A 21,891-nucleotide genomic window follows, 5' to 3' on the forward strand; every position below is an offset into this window, starting at 1 on the left:
GCTCTGTAGGCCACACGCTTGTTGTGTAACCATAAGATCTGACATCAGTCTGGAAACCTATGCATAAGAAAAAAATGCCAGTCATGGTAGCACGTACTTGAGTTCACAGCACTGGGAAATCAGAAACAGGCAGGTCCCTAGTGCTCACTGGCCCTACCTTACTTAGTTAGCTCAAGGCCAGTGAAAGCCCCTATGGCAAAAGCTGAGGTGGACAGTACCTTAGGAACAGTGCATGGACCTGATCTTTGGCCTCCATGCATGTGCATACACAAAGCACGTGTCACACACACACACACACACACACACACACACACAAAATCAGCTTTGTCATTTTAAACTTAGTGTCAGAGTTACCTTGTTAAGAGTTCTAATCCGAGCTGAGAAGCTATTGGTAATTGGTGGCTTCTGGCAGTGGTCGAGGTGGTTTTTAACAGGAATACAGCTGGAGAGACCACCCATGTTCCTGTAGAGAGGCCTACACCCATACACATACTGACAGCTCTATGTAGACTCAGTTGATTTTTTTTTTTAAAAAAAAACACATGAAATTTGGAGAGAAAAGTAGTGAAGGGGATAAAGAAAGAATTGGAGGGGGCATAATGTGGGGTGGATTTATTAAAATACATTATTTGCTTATATGAAATTCCCAAACAATTTTTTTTAAAGAACTGGAAATATTCTGGTGAACAGAAAGATGAAATGTGGCCAATCACATAAAAAAAAAAAAAACCTTCAGAATAACACACCTGCTTCGAGAGCTGCTCCTCACACAGCTGGTAGAGTGTGAAAAATTTCCTGGCCAGAACTACGTTGTCAATGAAGCCACAGCTGGCCAACTTCACCCTGATGATAATCTGACGGTCAGGGACCATCATGGCCACAGATCGGAAGTTTATCTTCAAGTTTTCCGGGAGTTCCTGGCGCCCAGCATAGCCAGGGTTCTAAATGGAAGCAAAACCCAAGGATGAATGACAGACACACTCCTGGGGCAACTAGGACACACTGGCATGATATTAAAAGATTCATTATGCACACAACACAAATCGGGAATGTCAATCGGGGAGCTCATTTACATATCTCACTCTTCTATTGCCTGGACAGACTAAGTCATGAGTTATTAATACAAGCTTTGTTTAGCACTTAAAGACTTTCAAACAGGAATGATAATTACAATCTCAATTTTCATTCCTGAAGCGCAGGTGACACGGGACTGGGGAGAGGTATGGGCACCGTGACAAGAAGGCTGAGTTTCAGTGGCTCGACTAGCAATTCCTCACCATAGTTAGAAAAAGTCCAAATTCTGGGTTCATGGTCACATTATCTCCATCAGTAAAAATGAAAGATCTTTTCCGCTCCTTTTTGCATGTGAGAATAATGGAGATTTGCTGGGCTGCTACCGAGAGAACTGGTAGATCGATACGGTTGAATTCATCAAAGCAACCCCAGGACCCAGACTGTGCCAGCCCTTAGAAAGGAAATTAAACAGAAAATCCAATTAGTATATCATTTCTGAAAACCAGGAAAACGGATATTACGCAGCTGCCAAAATGAACCAGGGATCAGTTTATTCAAAACTGAAGTCAGGAAATAAACAGTGCACGGAGAGGCCCAAAACAGCCAACAAGTTGGCAGCTTGGCTGTAAACATCCAACCCATGGTACTGACAACAAGTGCCTAACAAAAGGCAAATTACATCCACCTAACACTGCTCAGACTGAGCTTGTCAAATAAAACAACCTAGAAAAAGAACACCAAAATATATCCAGTTCTTGAACAAAGTAAACAAATCTTGCTGTTCTTGTTGCTGCAGATTGAATCAAGTCTCCCACAAGCTAAGCTGTGTTCCCAGTGGGCTGCATCACCCACCTTGAGAGAGAAATCTTATCTTTAGGTTTGTTTATGTCTTGTAAGTATATGGGTGTTTTGTCTGCATGTACATCTGCACACCAGAAGAAGGCATCAGATTCCATTATAGATGGTTGTGAGCTGCCATGTGGTTGTTGGGAATTGAACTCAGGACCTCTGGAAGAGCAGAGCAGCCAGTGCTCTTAACCACTGAGCCATCTCTCTATCCCTGAGAGATAAATCTTAACAAGAAAATTCACCTGGCCTGGTATTTTTTCAGTCAGTGAAAGACACAGGGCTCACCTTTGAATATCCGCCCAAGTCCTCGGAAATCCATCTGGTCTGAGCAGTTGAAAACCACAACATATTTCCCAAGACACCGGCCCATATCCTTGGTGGTTTCTGTCTTGCCTGTTCCTGCAGGACCAGCAGGGGCTCCTCCCATGCTCATTCCTAGAGCTTGAGCCAATGTGATGTAGCACCTGTGGGGCCAAGTTGTCTTTAGAAACTTGCTACAAGCATCCCAAAGGCACTCAAGTCATCACAGAGAAATGAACCTGTGCATGATTAAAAGACACAGGAAGAGGGCCAATCTCCCTATACCTAATTTCCAGTGCTACATCCTAAGACAAATGCCCTCATGCATGTTGAGATGTGCTATGGAGAAAGAAGGAGGAAGTCTCTGTCCAAATAAGTTTAGGAAGTCTGTAAAAAGTTAGATTTCTTTACTGACATTTTTCAGGCTTTATGTTCATGATAATTATTGGGAATGTATAAGCATGAGAAAAAGAATGTAGAGCATTGCCAACATTTATTTGGCAACTCTTCCCTAGAAATCTATCCATATCAAAAGAGTGACATTTAGACAGTCTCACTGATCATGAGGGAAATGCATATCATTGTATATCACCTGGCACTCTAAAGGAAGGATGTTACTAAAAGAGTAAAGCCAAGCATTGCTGAGGAGATTGCATACTGTTGATGAAGATGAGGCTTGGTGAAGTCACGATTGAAAACTAAACGAACTTTCCCCCAAAAAAATGAAAACCAGCACTAACACACACCCTAACAATCTCCCATCTCAGTGCATACACAAAAAAGATGAATTCACCCCTTCATGAAAGTGTCTATTCTGTTACGTTCACTGTAGGCCAAGAAAAGACCCAGTTGTCAGCTAATGAATACTTTTGATACCCACAGAAAGACCCAATTGTCAGTTAATGGATAAATGAACTTTTCAAAATATGGTTTTATACAATGGAATACTTTATAGTCTTTAAAAAGAAAATCCTACCATTTGCCATACAGGAGTAGACCCAGGGAAATTTTACTAAGTAAAATAAGCCAAACACCAAAAGACAAATACTGCATGATTTCACTCACATGCTAGGAAGAGAGTGGGCAGAATACATAGAGAATAAACCAATAGTGGCCAAAGGCAGAATAGAGACAGGAAATAAGACGTAGGGCAGATGATTCAACATATCTATTTTGTAAGGTCAGTAAATACAGATAGTTGATGTGCAATGGAATTATAGTTAATAAAACTTTATTGTCCTAGGAGTCTTCATCAAAATTAATAGATTTTAGCTGTTCTCTCCAAAATAAGTAACTGTGAGCTGCTGGCTATGCTAACATGCATCACTGTAATAACTACTTCCTATCCTTGTCTACTATTCCATTCTGTTGTAATCCTCAAATATACATAAGAAAGAACAAAAATAAATGATCTAGCCATGGTAACACAAGCTGTACTCCCAAAGGCAGAAGGATGATGAATTCAAGATCAGCCTGGGCTGCATAGTGGATTCAAAGTTAGCTTGAGCTGTGTAATGAGATTCTGGCTCCCAAAAACTCAAACTCTTGGGATGCAGCTAGGTGGGAGAGTGGCTATCTAACATGCCCAAGGCTTTGGGTTCAATTCACATCATGAGAAAAAGAGAAAAATAAGTACATCCTATTTGTCAGATTGGGAATCACTTAAATAGATTCCTTGTCTGATGAATCTAAGAGCTCATAGTTCCACATACTTGATTTAATTTAATGTTTTATGAGTGGGAATGTATGCATGTGTGTAAGTGTATGTGCACCATTCATGAGCAGGAACCCACAGAGGCCACAAGGAGGTATTGGATCTACAGATAGTTGTGAGTTTTGATGGGGGTGCTAGGAAGTGATCCCAGAGCCTCTGCAAGAGTAGCTAGTGCTCTTAACACCTGAGCCATCTTCCCAGGCCTGCATGACCTTGGTTTTAAGCAACACACTGCTAAATAATAACATTCCGGCATCTGCAATTCTTTCCACATCTTACCAGATGAGGATAACACGTGAAAGATTTGGTAAGCAAATACAAGAAAGCCTGTAAAGGAAAAATTTTACCCTAAAAATATGCTGATAGATTCCTTGATTCCCAGCACCACCTGGTGTTGCCAGAGAAAACAATCCATAAGATAGTGCAGCTTTGTTTCCTATGGCTGAATATAGTGTTCAGAGGGACTTGAGGAAGAACTCAGAGAAAAAGCGGCAATTTACCCAGCTTAGAAGTGGAAGTGAACATCGAGTACACAGACTGGGATCTCCCAGGTTCTCTACTAGAACTAAGTTTCTGAAAACCAGGTGAGCAGCCAGCCTGGCCAAGGAGGAAGAAGCCTGGTGTGAAAGCAGATGGACACTTGCACTCATGTCCCTATTTCCCTCTAGCCAAAGGCCTAATTCCCCACTTGCATTTTGCCATTCCTTTCCAAGCAGTCTTTAACAACCACTACCTACACAATGATCTCCATGTTATCTCATTAAAACCCCAGAGTAACCTGCAAGAAGTCCCTGATCCCACCTTGGGAAGGGGAAACAGATGAGATCTCCGTGAGTAAACTGGGGACGAGGGGGTGGGGCATTAGAGGGGAGGGGATAGGGGATGAAAACACAAGGGAATAGGATGATCGAGCTGGGGGAGGGACAGAGTAGAAAGTATGGGGTAAGGGAGAAACCTGGTGCTATGGAAATTCCCAGGAATCCACAAGGACGACCCCAGATTAGACTACTAGCAATAGTGGAGAGGGTGCCTGAACTGGCCTACCCCGGTAATAACTGTCATCATAGAGCCTTCATCCACTGCCTGATGGAAGCAGATGCAGAGATTCACAGCCAAGCACCAGGCCAAGCTCCAGGAGTCGAGTTGAAGAGAGGCAAAAGGGATTATATGAGCAAGGGGGGGGTCAAGATCATGATGGGGAAATCTACAGACACAACCGAACCAACCTTGTGGGAACTCACAAACATTAGACCAACAGCTGTGGAACCTGCTTGGGACTGGACTAGACCCTCTGCATAAGGGAGACAGTTGTGTAACTTGGTCTGTTTGAGGGGCCCCTGGCAGTGGGATCAGGATCTATCCCTGGCGCATGAACTGGCTTTCTGGAGCCCACTACCTATGGTCAGACGCCTTGCTCACCCTTGATGCAGCAGGGAGGGGCTTGGTCCTGCCTCAACTGAATGTACCAGATTTCACTGACTCCCCATGGGAGGCCTTACCCTTTTGGAGGAGGGAATAGGGGAATGGGTTGCAGTGAGAGAGGATGGAGGGATAAAAGGGGGATCTGTGGTTGGTGTGTAAAATGAATTAAAAAAATTTTAAATAAATAAAAAGAAAAAAATCCCTGATTCCACTTCACAATGAAGAAAGAGGCTCACATAACAGAGTGATTTTGCTCAGGATCTCAGAAGAGCTGATGCTTAGTCTAGCCTGTGGCTGCAAGCCAAGCTCTTTCTGTCAGACTCAAGGTGCATCCAGCCTTCAAGATAAGGAACCAGCTCTGGCCACTCACTGCTGCCCTGCAGAACTCTCTACACTCGTGAACATGGGGCAATTGTTGTCGCCGTTGCTATTGTGTATCCATGGCATTATAGACGCTTCTTATCACATGTAAAGAGATGCACTTTCTACACCTATTGATTCTAAAGTGTTCCAAAGTTTCTGAAGGAGGACAACAGGATATATACACCGGCAAGAAATTCCCTGTGTTGAGAATTGAAGTTAGTTACAGACTTCGAACTAGGACACACATATGTGCTTAAAAGGAGCTGATAGGAAAGCTGCTAAACAATGTGCACTCCGTGATTAAGAAAAGCAATAAACCAGGTATGGTGGCGCACGCCTGTAATCCCAGCACTCACTAGACTGAGGCAGGACAGACGATGCTCATGAGTTAAAGTCATCTTGGGCTGTATATTTTCAGACCCATCTGAACTGCATCATTGGATCCAAGACAGAGAGAGAGAAACAAAGACAGAGACAGAGAGACAGATGACACAGAGACAGAAAGACAGAGAGACAAACAGATACAGAGAAAGAGAGTTAGTGAGAGACAGAGAGAGACAAAGGGAAGAAGAGATAGATAGATAAATAGATAGATAGATAGATAGATAGATAGATAGATAGATAGATAGATAGATAGATAGATAGATAGACAGACAATTAATCATCTATATACCACAGCTGGGTACATACAATTCCTCCTTATCCATGCACTCATCTTCTGAAGTTACCATTGCTTTAGATAGTCTACAAACTGAATATTTTAAGAGAGATAAAGACATATTTGTATAACTTTTATTATAATTCATTTTATCAATAGTTACTGGTAATCTCCTGCTATGTATAATTTATAAATCAAATCTCAACATGAATTGGTATGTATAGGAAAAAGTAGTATACCTAGAGTTGAATACTGTTTGGGATTTCAGGCATCGGCTGAGGATCATGGAACATACCCCCCCCCCCAGATAAGAAAGGTATCATGATTTTAATATGAAACACTCCTTTAAGCTCATATAATTGATGGTACCATTGCCAGATGATTGGTTTTGGACCAATGACTGGATCTTCAGGCCTCTATCCTAATCCATGGGTTAATACCTTGATGTGTTTGTAATGTGTTGGAATTAGTGGGGCCTAAATGGAGGAAGTAGCTCACTGGGGGGTGTCATTAGGGGATATATGTAGATGTAACCAACCTTCTTATTAAATAAGAAACACAGAACCAATGCAAAAAAGAAAGCCAAGAGGTCAGAGCTAAGAGCTAAAACCTTACCCTTCCTCCTGCAGTGGTCCTACCTCTCCGAACCAGAGCTACCCCTGTGTTAAAGTCTTTATATAGAGTTCCTGTTCTGCCTTCTCATTGGTTGTAAACCCAACCACATGACTGCCTCATCACGACCTGTCTGTATAGACCTCCAGGTTTTCTATGATTGGTATTGAGATTAAAGGCATGTGTATCCAATACTGGCTGTATTCCTGAACACACAGAGACTTACCTAGCTCTGCCTACCAAGTGCTGGGATTACAAGTGTACACCACCACTGCCCTGCTTTCCTATGGCTTGCTAACAGCTCTGACCCCTGGACAACTTTATTTATTAACATACAAATAACATTTTAATACAAATAAAATATCACCATAGATATATCTTGCCTTCTTCCTCCTATATTCTTCCTTATGCATAGCTCCTGTCCATCATGAGGTAAATAAGCTCATCATTATGTTCTGTTCAAGTGCCCAGAGCCAGGAAATCACATGCTGCCCCTCTGACAGCAGAAGCCAAAATCAAGTCTTTGGGTTCTTCTCTCAGGTTTATATCACATCTGCTCCAAAGCAACTAATATGGGGGGGGGGGGGCTTTTATGCATGATTATAGTTCATTCAAGAATTCCAAACAAACAAATGGGAGGGGTTGGAAATCTTGCCCAAGACACCACAGCTGTGAAGGACAGAGTGAAGGAGTCATAGAAACTATTTCACTATGTCAGGAAAACACATGGTGATTTTCTTTTTAATCTGTCAACAGGAAGCTCTAACTACCTTGATTTCATCTGGCCTCTGCCTAGGTGACAGTAATAGTGAGGACATTCCAGCCTCCTCTGTATGTACTCAGAAGTGGAAGGAGGATGGTTATTAAAATCATCATGAGTTTTGGGGAAAGGTAATATGTGTTGTTATCATGTGATGATGGCCATTTGACCATCTGAAATGTCAACGGGTCTTTCTCTGTGATGTGAAGCTCCTCAGCTGCCATGGCTGTCAGATTTCACAGGTCAGACAGCAAAGGCTGACAGTATATGCCAGTACCTCCAGAACTGCACCTTTAGAAGACATTTGTTTTCGTTAGGAGCTTTCTTACTGTAAAAGAACAGAAAATTCTGTACTCTGAGCCAGCAGCCAAAAACGATACCTCACTTCTCACACATTCAAGCTGAAGAAATGCAGATAAGGGGGCCCAGGGGTAAAAGTCTAAGATGAATTTCAAAACTGTCTACACTTACAGTTGCAAATACTTGCTTTGCTTTCAAGGTTCTCTGGTTTTTAATGGTGAAATAATCAAGTAACAAAAAAGATTGGACCTGACACATATATGTGAAAGTTGGGATTTTGGTAAATAATTATCCAATATGTGCATAAGAATAGCAAGTGAACTAAAAATTTAAAAACTTAGAAAAGCTTCCCACTCTCAACTTTCTACTTTCTCTTCTTCTATTTAACTTCGTCATAAAAAACTAATTAGCCAATGAGCATTTCTTCTGTTCCTCCAGAAGTGTTTATTTAACAACTGTTATGTGACAGAGACATTTTAGTGAATTCATCTCGTGAAGCCTGACTCAGGAACCTTGCATTTTCAAGGAAGAAAGGAGATTAATTTAAAATAATAGTTAAAAGGGGGAAATCTGGGTCAGATGTGGGGAGCAGGAATCACTGTATCTGGCTAATGTCAGATTTACAAGATCCCTCCAAGGTGACATCTGAGCAGAGAAAGAAGGCCGTGAAGAAGGGAGGCAATTCTCTACCAGTCAGAGTATTTCAAACGCAAAAGCCCTGAGCCAAAACTGTGCTTGTCTGTTTGAGAAACCCCAAAGAGTGTATAGATGGAAGTGAATAAGGAAAAAAAGACAGAAGTGGCCAGGGCAGCTTGTGCTAATGTGATAGTAGCCTTGACTTTCTGTGACATGGGACCAAAGTAAAGGGTTAGAGCTAAAGGGGTGACATAATATCACTTACATTCTGTTGTCTGTCCTGCAAACAGACAACAGGACGCAATGTAGGGAAACCAGCTAAGAGACCTTGCCAATAATCTAGGTGGGGGGTTTCAGTGGATCACAAATGGTTACAGCAAAGGGTTAGAAGGGCCATCACATTTCAGATACTGATAATAGACTGGATAATGGATTAAGAGGATAGACTTCAAGGGTGCACCAAGGAGTTCTTGCTTGGTGAAGTAAAGGTAGCAGATTCCAGAGTTAGGAGATGGATGCCACTACATCGATAAAAATAGGATGTCCAACTACTAGTGTGAAGAAGATAGGAGAAAATCAAACAAGCTGTAGTTAGTCTTTGAGCATCCAGAGGGCCATGTCATGCCAGCAGGTGAATGGACATACATCCCAGGAGCTCAGGAAAGGTGCTCTGGTGATATTCAGTTTGGAGTCAGCATCCAGATGCTATTAAAAGTCATGTGAGATCTGTGCAGTGCAGCTAGAGACAAGAACCCCAATGTGCAATGGAGGAACAAGCAGTATCAGGAGCCACATGAAAACGTTAAATCAAAAAGGAGGCAGCCCAATAATGCCAGTACTAACGATTATGCAAGGAAGGTGAGGCCAGAACTGACATGGGATGTGACAGCTTGAGGTGTGAGTGACTTTCACAGGAACACTTCAAGGGAATGGGGACATGTAATAGAATAATGTTGTCCCCAAAAATGCCCATATTCTAGCCTCTGAACACTATGAGCATACCACCTTATATAGCTAAAGGGGCTTTGCAGACATTATCAATGTGAGGACCTTGGGGTAGACAGATTATCCTATCCCGGGCTACCCAATGGATTCAATCCATTCTGAGGAAACAGGAGACAGAAAAGCATGTCAAAGACACAGAGGGATGAGGTACAAAGGACAAATGGCATGAATTCAGCCCACTGTTTGTGCTTCTTAGGGTGAAGGAAGAGACCACAAGTAAAGGAACAAGGCAGCTCTCTGGAGCTGGGGTGGTCTCCTGCTCACAGCCAGTGAGAAGTGAGGACCTAGGTCCTACAGCCAAGAGGATTTCTGCCAACAACCTGAAAAGGTGGGAGACGGCACCCCCTTGTGTCTCTAGGAAGGAATGCAGCCCTCTTGTGATTTACGAAAGGGTAAAATAGGTTTGTGAGAATTAGCTTCTGAACGTGGGATGATTTGTTACGGTAGCTGTATAAAATTGACACTGTGAGTCTGAACAGAGTACGTTCAAGACAAGCAGGGTAGAAAGAAATTGTGCTTTGGGGGGGCGGGGGCGGGGGCAGGCAGAGGATACAGATATGGAAAGGAAAACAACGGAGGGTGGCAGGAGGGTTTTCCAGACAGAAGCGAACGCATTATTGTAACACGTGGCTGACAGTGACCTAACAAAATCCTGACTCTCACTAGGTCAGGAAACAGAGATGGAAGTTCGGCTGCCCTTCTCCTTTTCACTTCTGATCCATTCTGAGACCCTCGTCCATAGGGTGGTGAGACCACTCCAAGTTAGCTCTTGGAGGGAAAAACCCTCAAAGACAGCTAAAGGTGTTGACAATGGATGGCCTGGGTGTTTCTTAATCCACTCAAGCAGACAATTGTAGTTAGCCAGCGTGAGTGCAGGTGATGGGCAAAGGGAAAAGAGATGGCAGCTGCCATGTCCCTGCCCATACCCCACCAGTCTTCCTGCTTTGAACTGTGCTTTACTCCATGTTTTTTCCTGCTTTTTAAAAAACACCTTAATTGTTTCTCCAAAGAACAACAGGTGCTGAAGTTAATAAAGTGACCTTCACTGCCCACTGTGATTCACACCTAGTGGCACACAGTAATTAATTCCTTTCTTGTCCATCGACAGACACATTTACACTTTGCCTCTGTAAGACTGAACGCAAAAGAAGTGAGGTCTGTTTCAACCACAAACCTGAATCCCAGGTGAAGACGCAGGAAAAGCTAGAAATGCTAACTTTCAAAGGACTTGCTATGAAAGAACTGTTAGCAAAAAAGTCCCCTGGGCCACCAGAGGGACTAAAATGCTAAGCAGAGGAGAAGAGGGCTATGGAATGACAGAATCCTCCCGTCACCTGTCTGTGAGTGGAGTTATGACAAGTCTGTCAGTGCAGCCTAAAAATTCATTCTGGTATATGAAAGCCACGTCTGTGATGTGGATCATCATCTTGTCAGAATCTTCCTTAAAATAAAATCGGCACTGTTTCAGCCACTCAAAGTCCGCAGGGCTCTTGACATGCATGTGGCACTGAAATTCAAAAGGTGTGTGTTAGACCAGAGATGAGTCGCTTGCTAAGTAGACACATTCGCATTTGCACAGACCACAGAGTCAAAAGGAGAAAAACCAAGTAGGTGAGAGACGTCAAGTCTCTCGTCATCTTACCCAATCAGTTATTGACCAACAAAAAAGCAACTTGAGATGCTATGGGAACGTGAGGAATCAAGACCACTCCAGCTAGGTTGCTCAGATTGAAATGACATTACAGTTAATAATATGAGAGTCATTTCTATAATTGCGCCCCTTCATGCACAGTACCATATATCTGAACCATGAGATTCAATCTATGAGAGTACAAAGACAAAGCTACAATCACATGGCAAAAAAAGGAATCTCTTAAGAAGATGATGAAATCGTAAGCTTTTTTTTTAACCATTTTTTGGTTTTTTTTATGAATTTTCAACAGATCAAAAATCCTAACATTTAAATGGCAGGTTAATATCTGGCAATGGTTTCATTTAAAATTTTTACCAAAATTTTAAGATACTTTAATCATTTCTCTTTGACAAATAAGAAATCTAAAACTACCCTGTGTCCTCTCTTTCTCTGAGAATCAAACAGTGCGCTTAGCTATTAGGCAAGATTAACACAAAATAGCACAAAAATGCAGTCTTTTGATTCCACTACATCAGGACCAATCTTTCATAATCTTTTTTTTTACATAATGGGTCTGAGACACAATCCAGAAAATTATTATGAAGATAAGAGCTTCTTGCCTCTTACCTAATATTACATTTTATAGAAGAAGACAGTTCTAATTTCTTTTCACACTTCACATAACTATAACTATGGATCTCCCCTTATCCATCCCTTTATACGTTTAAAGGGAAACTCTGCGACATCTGCTGGGGTAAGAAGGGCACTTTGCAATCAACAACGTAAAGGGCGGTACGATTTGCGAAGGATGTGATTTGTCAAATCTGACAAAGAAGCCTTAAACAGCTCTGCTACTAACACGTTTATAATTTCTGCCCCCAAGAAACCGGTAATCTTCAATCAATAATTACAAGGAAAATGAGAAAGAGAAAAGCTTTTCAGGACACCACATGACATTTTAGCATCTGAAATAAACACAAAGAATTTTAAAGTAGTGTCTCATTACAGAGTATGACTAAAATTTCAGCTTACAGATGAAGAGAGTCTGACACGTGTGCTCTGATATCAGCGTGCCTGTGCCTGAATTGGACTTTTTCACAAATACATCTTATCAGTTCAGTGGGTGAACACAGATGGCACCTAGAGTTTGCTTTTCTGTTTACGATAGAACATTTATAAAGCATTTACCAAGTCATCAAAGATGTCCCTTTGGTGCACATGAATAGTAATCAGCGTCTCATATTTAACTCGTTCCATGGAACTCAGGTCCTTTGTAGTAATGTCGATCAGCGTGTTCAGTAACTCTAGAAAGGACTGGTTGGTCTTTTGCATGATTTTCTTATCAAACTTGGCATTTCGAAGGGCTTCTTCTGAGTCCCGGGTCCATATCATCTGAATTCCTAATAATCCAACCTTGTAGAGATTTTAAACAAAAGAGGCTAAGGCTTTATAAGAGTATATATAGTATATTTACAATTTGCATAGAATTTACATAGAAGTCACTATAATGAATTACTATGGTTATTATGCAAATGGATGGCCCTGATTATATAAACTTCCTTGATTTATTTCAAAGTCTGTGGACTCGATTCATGTTATTTATCTAATGCATAAGTGCTGGAAGCCCTCTGGTGTGTTTACATCTCTCTTGGGATCTTACATCCCACAGGTTTAGCTCACACTTCTCTCTAAACAGACTTTTAAGTCACATGTAGATAAGGAATTAAATTGGCTTTACTCAATTAGGCACGGTGTTTCTACATAGTAGACACTCATACAATCTTTATTGACCAAAAGGACTAAGAAAAATCATTTCCTGTATTTTAATACTAAAGAATATTTTTTCTAGTTAAGGGTGCTCTGAGTACACTTTTATGATCTATGTACATTGTTACCTAAGCATATTTGTTAAGAGAAAAACTGTTTTAAGTTAAAAAAAAATATGTCAAATATCTCTGTAACCCCAAATCATATGTAAGTCTATAATTATATATGGCCAAATAATCAACAGTTGAAATCTTTAAGCTTATCCATATTTGGTCTTTATAAAAACCCTAATGTTCAGCCAGAATAAAATTACACCATTTATGAGGCTTATAATAGGCAATATCTAAGATTTAAAATGACTATTTGATCAAAAAAATAATTTCCAATTTCAATACACTGACCTGGGCAGGGAAGGAAGAAAGAAATTCAATCAGTTGGAAACCTGTTTCTTGAATATTTGCAGCTGCCTGGCGAATCACAAGATGTAATGAGGACTGAGATTCCTCCAGGAGGGAATTAAGCCAGACTTCTACATTGCCCTCTGCCATCACAGGTTTGTCCAATTCAATTGTCTCTCCCTCCCGAGAGGAAATTGACAGGATTCGATCATAGATCTATGTTAGAAGATGAAAAAGATAGCCATATTCATATAAAAATAAGAAATACCTTCCCTCTGTGTCCTCTTGTCAATGTTACCCTGCCCACAAAAAGTTAAGGCACAAGTCATAAAATAGATGGCAAAACAGGACATAAAGCCATTTCAAAACAACCACAAAGAGCTGGCTTTAAAATCGAAAGAAGAAACCCAAGTCAATTCCAGCTCATCAGTACTCTAAAGGACTGGGGTTATTTCTAAAAGAAATACTTAATACAAATGTGCTGATGGAAGAAAAAAAAAGAAAAGAAAAACCTCTAAAATCCTCCAAGCAAGGTGGAGCTCACAAAGAGGCTGTAACTCCACACCACATGATTATTGGGTTGACATCAGGAACAGCCTGATCAATATGATGATGAGAACAAAGCCATTACAAAGTCATTCCGATTCTGGACCAAGCACGGTACTCTCTGCAGGAGAGGACTCTGAGGTGTCTTCTGATCAAACCCAACCCCCATTCCGCTCATTTCATTCAGTCTCCAGGCGACACAGCGTCATGAGAAGAGCATGCTGTCTGGAGTTCAGGACCTAGATCTGATGGACCTCTTCATGGAGGACAGCACTAAGACTAAATTTCTTGTCTGCACTGGCCATTAAAAGAAAGCACCTGTCCTGCATCTCCCACCTACCTCCCACTGTGCATGACAAACAAAATGAAATAAAGGAAATGGAAATGCTTGCTGTTGTTTCTCCTCTTTGGTTTGAAAAAATAAGCCAACAAAACACCAATTCTTTGGGGTTGAAATTTAGTGCTATAAGTCCTCTTCAGTTGTATATGGATGTGATCTACCAACGAGGGTAACACATCTTAAACTTCAGGCTCCTCGCTTGCATTTGGTATTTATAATTTTATAAAATTTAGAACCCAGGACCTGATTCTTGATGTACCAACCTCCTGGTGGGAACAAGGAAAAAACAAAGGCAGAGTGACCTGCAGATGTGGCTGCTAAACAGAGACTAAAGCTGAGTCGGCATTTAACCTACAAACTAGGAGACAAAAAAACTTTGTTCCTCAGCCTGAGAGAGTAAAAAGCTTTTCTGTTGAACATGAAATCCCAGTACTGTAGCAGAAAGATTTCCCAAACGTCAGGAAGGACTTCCCTCTTGATGTAATACCTTTTTTTAAAGTATTTTAATGTTGCTAAATATAAATACAAACTACTGCCAGAAAAGAAACACTGTTTTAGACTACCTTCATAAAAGACCTTTAAAAAAAAAACTGGTAAGGCAGGCTGGCTACAGTTGCAGATGTCTGTGATCCCAGCACTGGGAAGTCTAGCGCAGGAGAATCATAAGCTTGAAACCAGCCAGAATGAGTTCTGGGCTAGCCCTTGCCACACAACAAGTCCATATTTCAAACCAACAACAGACGCAAACAGCAAAATAGAATAAAAAGAGATTGTATAAAAGAGAAAAAACGCGTACAATAAAACATAGTGCCAACTCCACTAAGGGGTCGTTCCTAAATATCAGACAGGAACACTAACCTACCTGTCCTCTATAGTAACAAGAACCACTGCTCTTGAGCACTAAAACCCACCCTGTCTTCCCCTCTATGCAGCAATTCTGTTTAGTAATGACAATATGCCCCTCCTGTGAAGTCTACTTCAGTAGTTCCACTTTCCTGACCCCTTCCATTTCACCTGACCACTGCACCAGACACACTAAGTGTTATACTTAGAAGCTCCCCATGGTTTTCTGACACATGCTGAAGTGACAGTCCATGGCATGGCACACTTGGCCTTTGGAATCTACCCATGACTCTGGCTCACCAGTTCCTCTTGTGACTTGAATTACATTCGCCAAAACAAGATACAATAGAGTTGCAAGCACTAGAGTCTGTGGATTTAAAATACGAGAAACTAGAATCTTTGCACATCTCATCAGGTTGTGGTGAGGTTATAACGGATTAGGGTGTCCTGATAAGGACAGTTGACCCTACAAGAAGATCAGATTTTAGACACCAAAAGGCTTCTAGTGGCCAAAAGCACCAAGGACTGCCAAAAGCAGTAAGAAACCATAGCAAAAGCATGAATGAAGTTCTCTCTCAGGGTCTTCTTTGGACAACCAACTCTGCCATCATCTAAGTTCTGCCTTCCAGCCTCCAGAAGTAAGAGAGAACATGCTGCTGTTGTTCTAAGCCATGAAAACCTTTAGTCCACACACCCACAGCTCTGATCTGGGCTGCACACACCTCTAGGCTCTTGCACATACTACTTTCTGACCAAGCCACACTTCCCTTCTTCACCTTCCTGGTTACATCCCACTCATCCTCAAAGCATCAATTGAAACCAATTTATTCCTTCAAAAAGTCTTCCTAACAACTGATACCCCCACATTAGCGCTCCCTGGCAGGTTTTCTTATGTAGCACGTGCTTAACACAAGCACAATAATAATTTGGTCCAAGTGTATCAATAATTTAACAGTGAGATTTCGGAATAAGAAAGAAATCTGTGTTAGTGATGATACATTCTCCCTGGGAACCCTACAGCCAGCCTCACTGTGGCACATAGCAAGGTGCCTGACCATAATGGCCGGCTTTTAATTGCCTACCATGGAATCAATCTATCACAGCACTAACTGCACTCTGTAGACTCCATCTGTTTACTTCTCCATCTCTTCCATCAGAGCATGAGTTCCCTCAGGCTAGTTGGTATATTCCCATTCTTAAGCAAAACATCTGGCACATGATAGCTACTCAATAGCTTAAATTGGCTTATAGGGTGAATAAATGAATACTATGGAGCTGATATGAGGCACCAGAGGACTGAACACAATGTCAAAGGGGAAATGTCCTTTTCCTAGGAATTTGGATAGAAGGATGAACAGTGTGTTCTGGAACTATGCAAATGAACTCTCCATCAGGTTAGATAACTTATACGACTCCATGATGCCATAAACGCAGTAGGAGTATAAAATAAAATAAAATAGTTTGAATGACACCAAAAACTTCTGAAGCCTGACAAAAATAACCAAATCCATGCAGCAATTCTGTTTAGTAATGACATTATATATAAGCAATTGATTTCCTTAACTCATTGGATTTCTGAATACTTAATATGTAAAACGTCAAATGTTATAAAATATGTTTTTAAAGTTGGTGTTTTATTTTGCTTTTTTTTTTACTTGCTTGTATGTTTTGAGATAAGGATTTGTATTACAGTCCAGGTTAGCTTTAAACTCACTGTATAATACAGGCTGGCCTCAAATTTGCAATCCTCATGCCTAATCTTCTTCTTGTTGTACAATACATTCTTGATTATATTTAATCTGCATTTCAGATACTAATAAACCATAGAAAACTGAATGTAAGTTTGTACACTGGCATTTCTGTTTAATTACTGGCCAAGAGCTAATGGCAAGGGAGTAAATCTTTTGTAAAAACAGTATTAAAGAATACTTGATAGAGACAGTTGACACTCTGAGACACAGAAATTGCAGGCAGTGATTAAAACTGGGCAGACCTTGTCATGGAACTTGACGGTCTTAATGTTGTCAAACACATTCAGCAAATGGGCCTGGATGGTGTGGGAGTCCGACGCCTGGCCCAGAATCTCCAGCAGAGCAGGGTCTGACACGAAAAAGAAGCGAGGAAAACACAGTCTTTTCTTCTCCAGGTATCTGAGGAGGAAAAGGCAAAGCTCCTTTATGCAAATGAGCTGACCTTTATGCAAATGATATCCCCTTGGGTTCAAGAACGAGGAAAGATCATGCGACCATCTGCTGTTCCCACCTTCATGTTTTTGATGTTGTTTTGTTGTAAGTTTTGTCAAATAGCATTTCATATTCAACAGAAAAGGTAAGTTGGGTTTTTTTCCAGAGTAAGTGGTAGAATTTCTTTATTCTTCCGTAAGTGTTAAGTTCATATTTTACTTAAACTAACATATCATTTATTTTCTTTATAGAAAGCAAGATAAAAAATACAGTTTACAGATTGATGTAGGATTTTGCTTTGCTTCTTGGCATTGCAAAAAGGCTTCATATCATTAGAAGACTATCTTAAGGGAGAAGTAAGTACACCCTTCCCCAGGACAAAAGCAAACTCCAGGAATCGATAAGCCTTATAACAGGCCTGCTGCCTCTCAGAGGTACCAAAATCCTGTTACTATGCCCCATCGTTTCGCAGCACTTCAGATAGCCTATCCTCTGGGTCCATGCCAGGATTAAAAATTTCCCCCAGCTATTGATGCAAGCCAAATAACCTTAGTTCAATCCTCAGGACCAGCATGGCAGAAGAGAAATAATGCCCACAAATTGTCCTCTGGTATCCATCAGGGCGACATGGCATGTGTCCACATGCGTGCACATACCAGAAACACACATCCTCATTATCATCACCATCATAACAATAAATAAAATATAATTTATTTTTTAATAAAATACTCATGGTTGGGGCTGAGGAGATAGCTCAATAGGTACAGTGCTTATGATCTAAGTTAAATGCACAGAGCCATGTTTTAAAAACCATCCAGGTGTGGTGCAACACACTTGTAATTCTGAAGATAAGGAGATGAAGACAGACCCCTGGGGCCCACTGGTCAGCCAGCCTATCTATTTGTTGAGTAACAGGCCAGTGAGAGACCTTATCACAAAAAAAGAAAAAAAAATAGGTGAACTGCACCCAAAGAACAACAGCTAAGGTTGTTCTCTGGCCTTCAAAAGCACATGTGCCTACGTGAACACACACATGCAGTTCATGGTTGACCTACACTCTGATGGGATAGCAGATACACAGTGGAATTTCCCCAAAGTATCAATTCAAGGACACAAAAACACACACACAAAAAAAAGAAAAAAAACAACAACAACTATTTTCCTGGAAACAAATATGTTTTATGCTATGGAACCTAGGAAAGTTGTGCCTAACTATGCATGGTCTTTCATATTCCTCCCAAAGGCTCTTTTTCATTTAACTAAGATCTACTTATGGGAGAGGTACACCAATGTTCCCTTCTAATTATTATCCTTTCTTTTTCTTTGACCTTAACTTTGCAGCAACTTTATTATTTTTCAACAGCCATCTCAAAACCAGTTTTTAGTGGGCAAGGATAAATAAGTGATCCGTAGTACTTGTATGTTATCATACATTATTTTTCTATCTTCATGGTAACCATTTTTTTATTTTGTTCAAATGTGATATATTTATCTTTTCTTTACTTCATCAAAACCATTTCAAAGTTCCACTTGAAGCCCAGTATTTTTAACTGTCACTTACGTCAGTGAGAACAACCTAGCTAGTTCCTCACGGCTCAGGACAAGCTAGTCCAAACACTGTCCCTAATCATGAAGATACAGAGAAGCACACATGGGCAAAGGCCATCGTTGTCCCAGAGTTAGGCAAGGAATCATCATGGCTCAAGTTCAATTCAGATGAATTTCTACCAGGAGTGTTGATATACACTTAGAAAAGTACTTTCACCGTGTTTCTAGTTAAGTGATTTTCTGAGAATCACTGTTTGCTGTTTTGTTGTTGTTATTGTTGTTTCTGCTGGTGGTGCTGTTGTTATTGTTTGACTGGTTTAACTGTGTGTTTTTTTATTTCATTGTTGTTGGGTTTTTTTTATTAGTTTGTGTCTTGGGGTTTCTATTGCTATGAAGAGACACCATGACCATGACAACTCTTATAAAGGAAAACATTTCATTGGCACTAGCTTACACTTTCAGAGGTTTAGTCCATTATCATCATAGAAGGACATGGTGGCATGCAAGCAAGCATGGTGCTGGAGAAGGAGCTGAGAGTTCTGCATCTTGATCTGCAAGCCGCAGAAGCAACTGTCCCACTGAACATAGCTTGAGCACATATGAGACCTCAAAGGCCACCCCTATAGTGACACACTTCTTCCAACAAGGCCACACCTACTCCAACAAGACCACACCTCCCAAGAGTGCCATTCCCTATGACCAAGCATTCAAACACATGAGTCTATAGTGGCCATTCTTATTCAAACCATCACATTCCACTCCCTGGTACCCATAGACTTATAGCCACAGCATTAAGTTCAACTATAAAAATTCCCATAATCTTGGGCTGGAGAGATGGCTCAGTGGTTAAGAGCACTGGCTGCTCTTCCAGAGGATCTGAGTTCAATTCCCAGCAACCACATGGTGGTTCACAACCATCTATAGTAGGACCTGGTGCCCTCTTGTGGAGTGCAGGAACACATGCAGGCAGAACACTGTATACATAATAAATAAATAAACTTTAAAAAAATTCTCATAGTCTATCACAGTCTCAACAATGTTCAAAGTGTCTTCTGAGATTCATACAATCTCTTAACTGTAATTCCCTATAAAATCAAAATCAAAAAACAGATTACATAATTCCAACATAAAATGGCACAGGATTTATAGTACCATTCCAAAATGGAAGAAATGGATGATGGTGAGGAAATACTGTACCAAAGCAAGACTGAAAATCAACTAGGCAAACTCCAAACTCTGCATCTCTGTGTCTAATGTCAAAGCACTCTTCAGATCTCCAACTCCTGTCAGCTTTGTTGATGGCAACACAACACACTTCTTTCTGTTCTACTCTCTATTAGCAAGTATACTCAGCAGGTATCCCATGGCTCTGGTATCTCCAACATTTTGGGGTCTCCAAGGCAATCTGGGCTTCACCTTCATAGCTTCACACAATGGCCTCTCTGGGCCTCCATGCAGGGACACTCCTAACACACACCTAGCATCAGTAGCTTTCCTTAGTCACAGAGGAAGATTCCATAACCCCTTTCTTCGATCCTTGACTCTAAAGCCAGAATCATGTGGCCAAAGCTGCCAAGGTCTGCTGTTTGCTGTGGCTGGAACATGGTCCCCTTGTTCAATTACATCTTTACCAGCTTTCTGTTTTCCTTACCGCCTAAGCTTGGCTGTCCGGGAACTTGCTCTATATAACATCCTGGCCTTGAACTCAGAGATCCTCCTGCTTCTGTGGTGCTAGGATTAAAGGCATGTACCACCACACCTGGCTCTGAGCTTTTCTTTAAACCCTTTTCACAAGTTTGAAGCTTAGTTGAGTGGGATCTTGCCCTGAGGTCACCACTCCCTTTATTTCATTCCTTAATCTGTTTATTTCCTTTAACACAGGACTTAGCTCCATCCCACTTCCTAATGTCCCCTTTCTCCCCAAATTACACATTATGTATTTTACCTTGTTCAGCTTCCTCCTTTTCATTATAGATCTTCATAAGATGAATGCTAATAACACATGACAGAGTCAATACTAGGCTGTTTTGAGATTTCCTTTGCCAATGGAACTAATACAAAGCTCTTTAATTTAACTTCAGACATTGTTTTCAGACAAGGGCAAAAAGAAACCACCTTCTTTGGCAAAATATCATAAGACCAGTCTCTAGGTCATGTACAAATATTCTTCTCTGAAATCCACACTTCAAATCTCCCTCAGCACCACTGTCTTCCATGTTCCTACTAGGATGATCCATTAAGTCCCATTTAAAGAGTTCAACTATTTTTATAATCCACAGTCCCAAAGTCCAAATTCCTCCAAACAAAAATATGGTCAGGCCTATCACAGCAATAACCCAGTCCCTGGTACCAACTTTTATCTTAGTTAGGGTTTTATTGCTATGAAGAGACATCATGAACAAGGCAACTCTTATAAAGGAAAACATTTAATTGGGACTGGCTTACAGTTTCAGAGATTTAGTCCATTATCATCACGGAAGATCATGGCGATATACAGGCAGGCATGGTGTTAGAGAAGGAGCTGAGAGTTCTACATCTTAATCTGCAGGCAGCAGAAGCAACTGTCCCACTGGGCATGGCTTGAACATATATGAGATCTCAAAGCCTACCTCCACAGTAACATACTTCCTTCTATAAGGCCACACCTATTCCAACAAGGCCACACCTCCTAATAGTGCCACTCCCTATGGCCAAGCATTTGAACACGAGTCTATGGGGGCCATACCTATTCAAACCACTATAGTTTATATATTTGTGTATTTTATTTGTTTGCTTAGGAGAGTTGGTTTTGTTTCTGCTTTTATTGTTGGTTTGTGGTGTGTGTGTGTGTGTGTGTGTGTGTGTGTGTGTGTGTATGTCAGTGTGGGGGTGCATTTTGATTTTTTGTTTAGGTTGGTGTTTTGGGGTTTTTTGTTTTTGTTTTTGTTTTTATTTTTGCTTGCTTGTTTGCTTGCTTTGATTTTTTGATACAAGATCTCATTAGTTAGTATAATCTGTCTT

At 40.9% G+C, this 21,891-nt stretch overlaps 1 protein-coding gene across 1 annotated transcript in view; it reads right to left on the reverse strand.

The window, feature by feature from the left end:
• Dnah5 (dynein axonemal heavy chain 5) overlaps nucleotides 1-21,891 on the reverse strand; it is a gene marked incomplete at its 5' end in the record, with an annotated part of 220,050 nt that overhangs the window by 125,219 nt on the left and 72,940 nt on the right. Inside the window, 7 exons of the mRNA XM_059276732.1 lie at nucleotides 747-941; nucleotides 1,278-1,465; nucleotides 2,149-2,327; nucleotides 10,968-11,140; nucleotides 12,455-12,679; nucleotides 13,435-13,647; nucleotides 17,154-17,310. Coding sequence (XP_059132715.1) covers nucleotides 747-941; nucleotides 1,278-1,465; nucleotides 2,149-2,327; nucleotides 10,968-11,140; nucleotides 12,455-12,679; nucleotides 13,435-13,647; nucleotides 17,154-17,310 — 1,330 coding nt within the window. The remainder of the gene's footprint in view (nucleotides 1-746; nucleotides 942-1,277; nucleotides 1,466-2,148; nucleotides 2,328-10,967; nucleotides 11,141-12,454; nucleotides 12,680-13,434; nucleotides 13,648-17,153; nucleotides 17,311-21,891) is intronic.

Source organism: Peromyscus eremicus, chromosome 11, assembly GCF_949786415.1.
Source record: "Peromyscus eremicus chromosome 11, PerEre_H2_v1, whole genome shotgun sequence".
NCBI lineage: Eukaryota > Metazoa > Chordata > Mammalia > Rodentia > Cricetidae > Peromyscus > Peromyscus eremicus.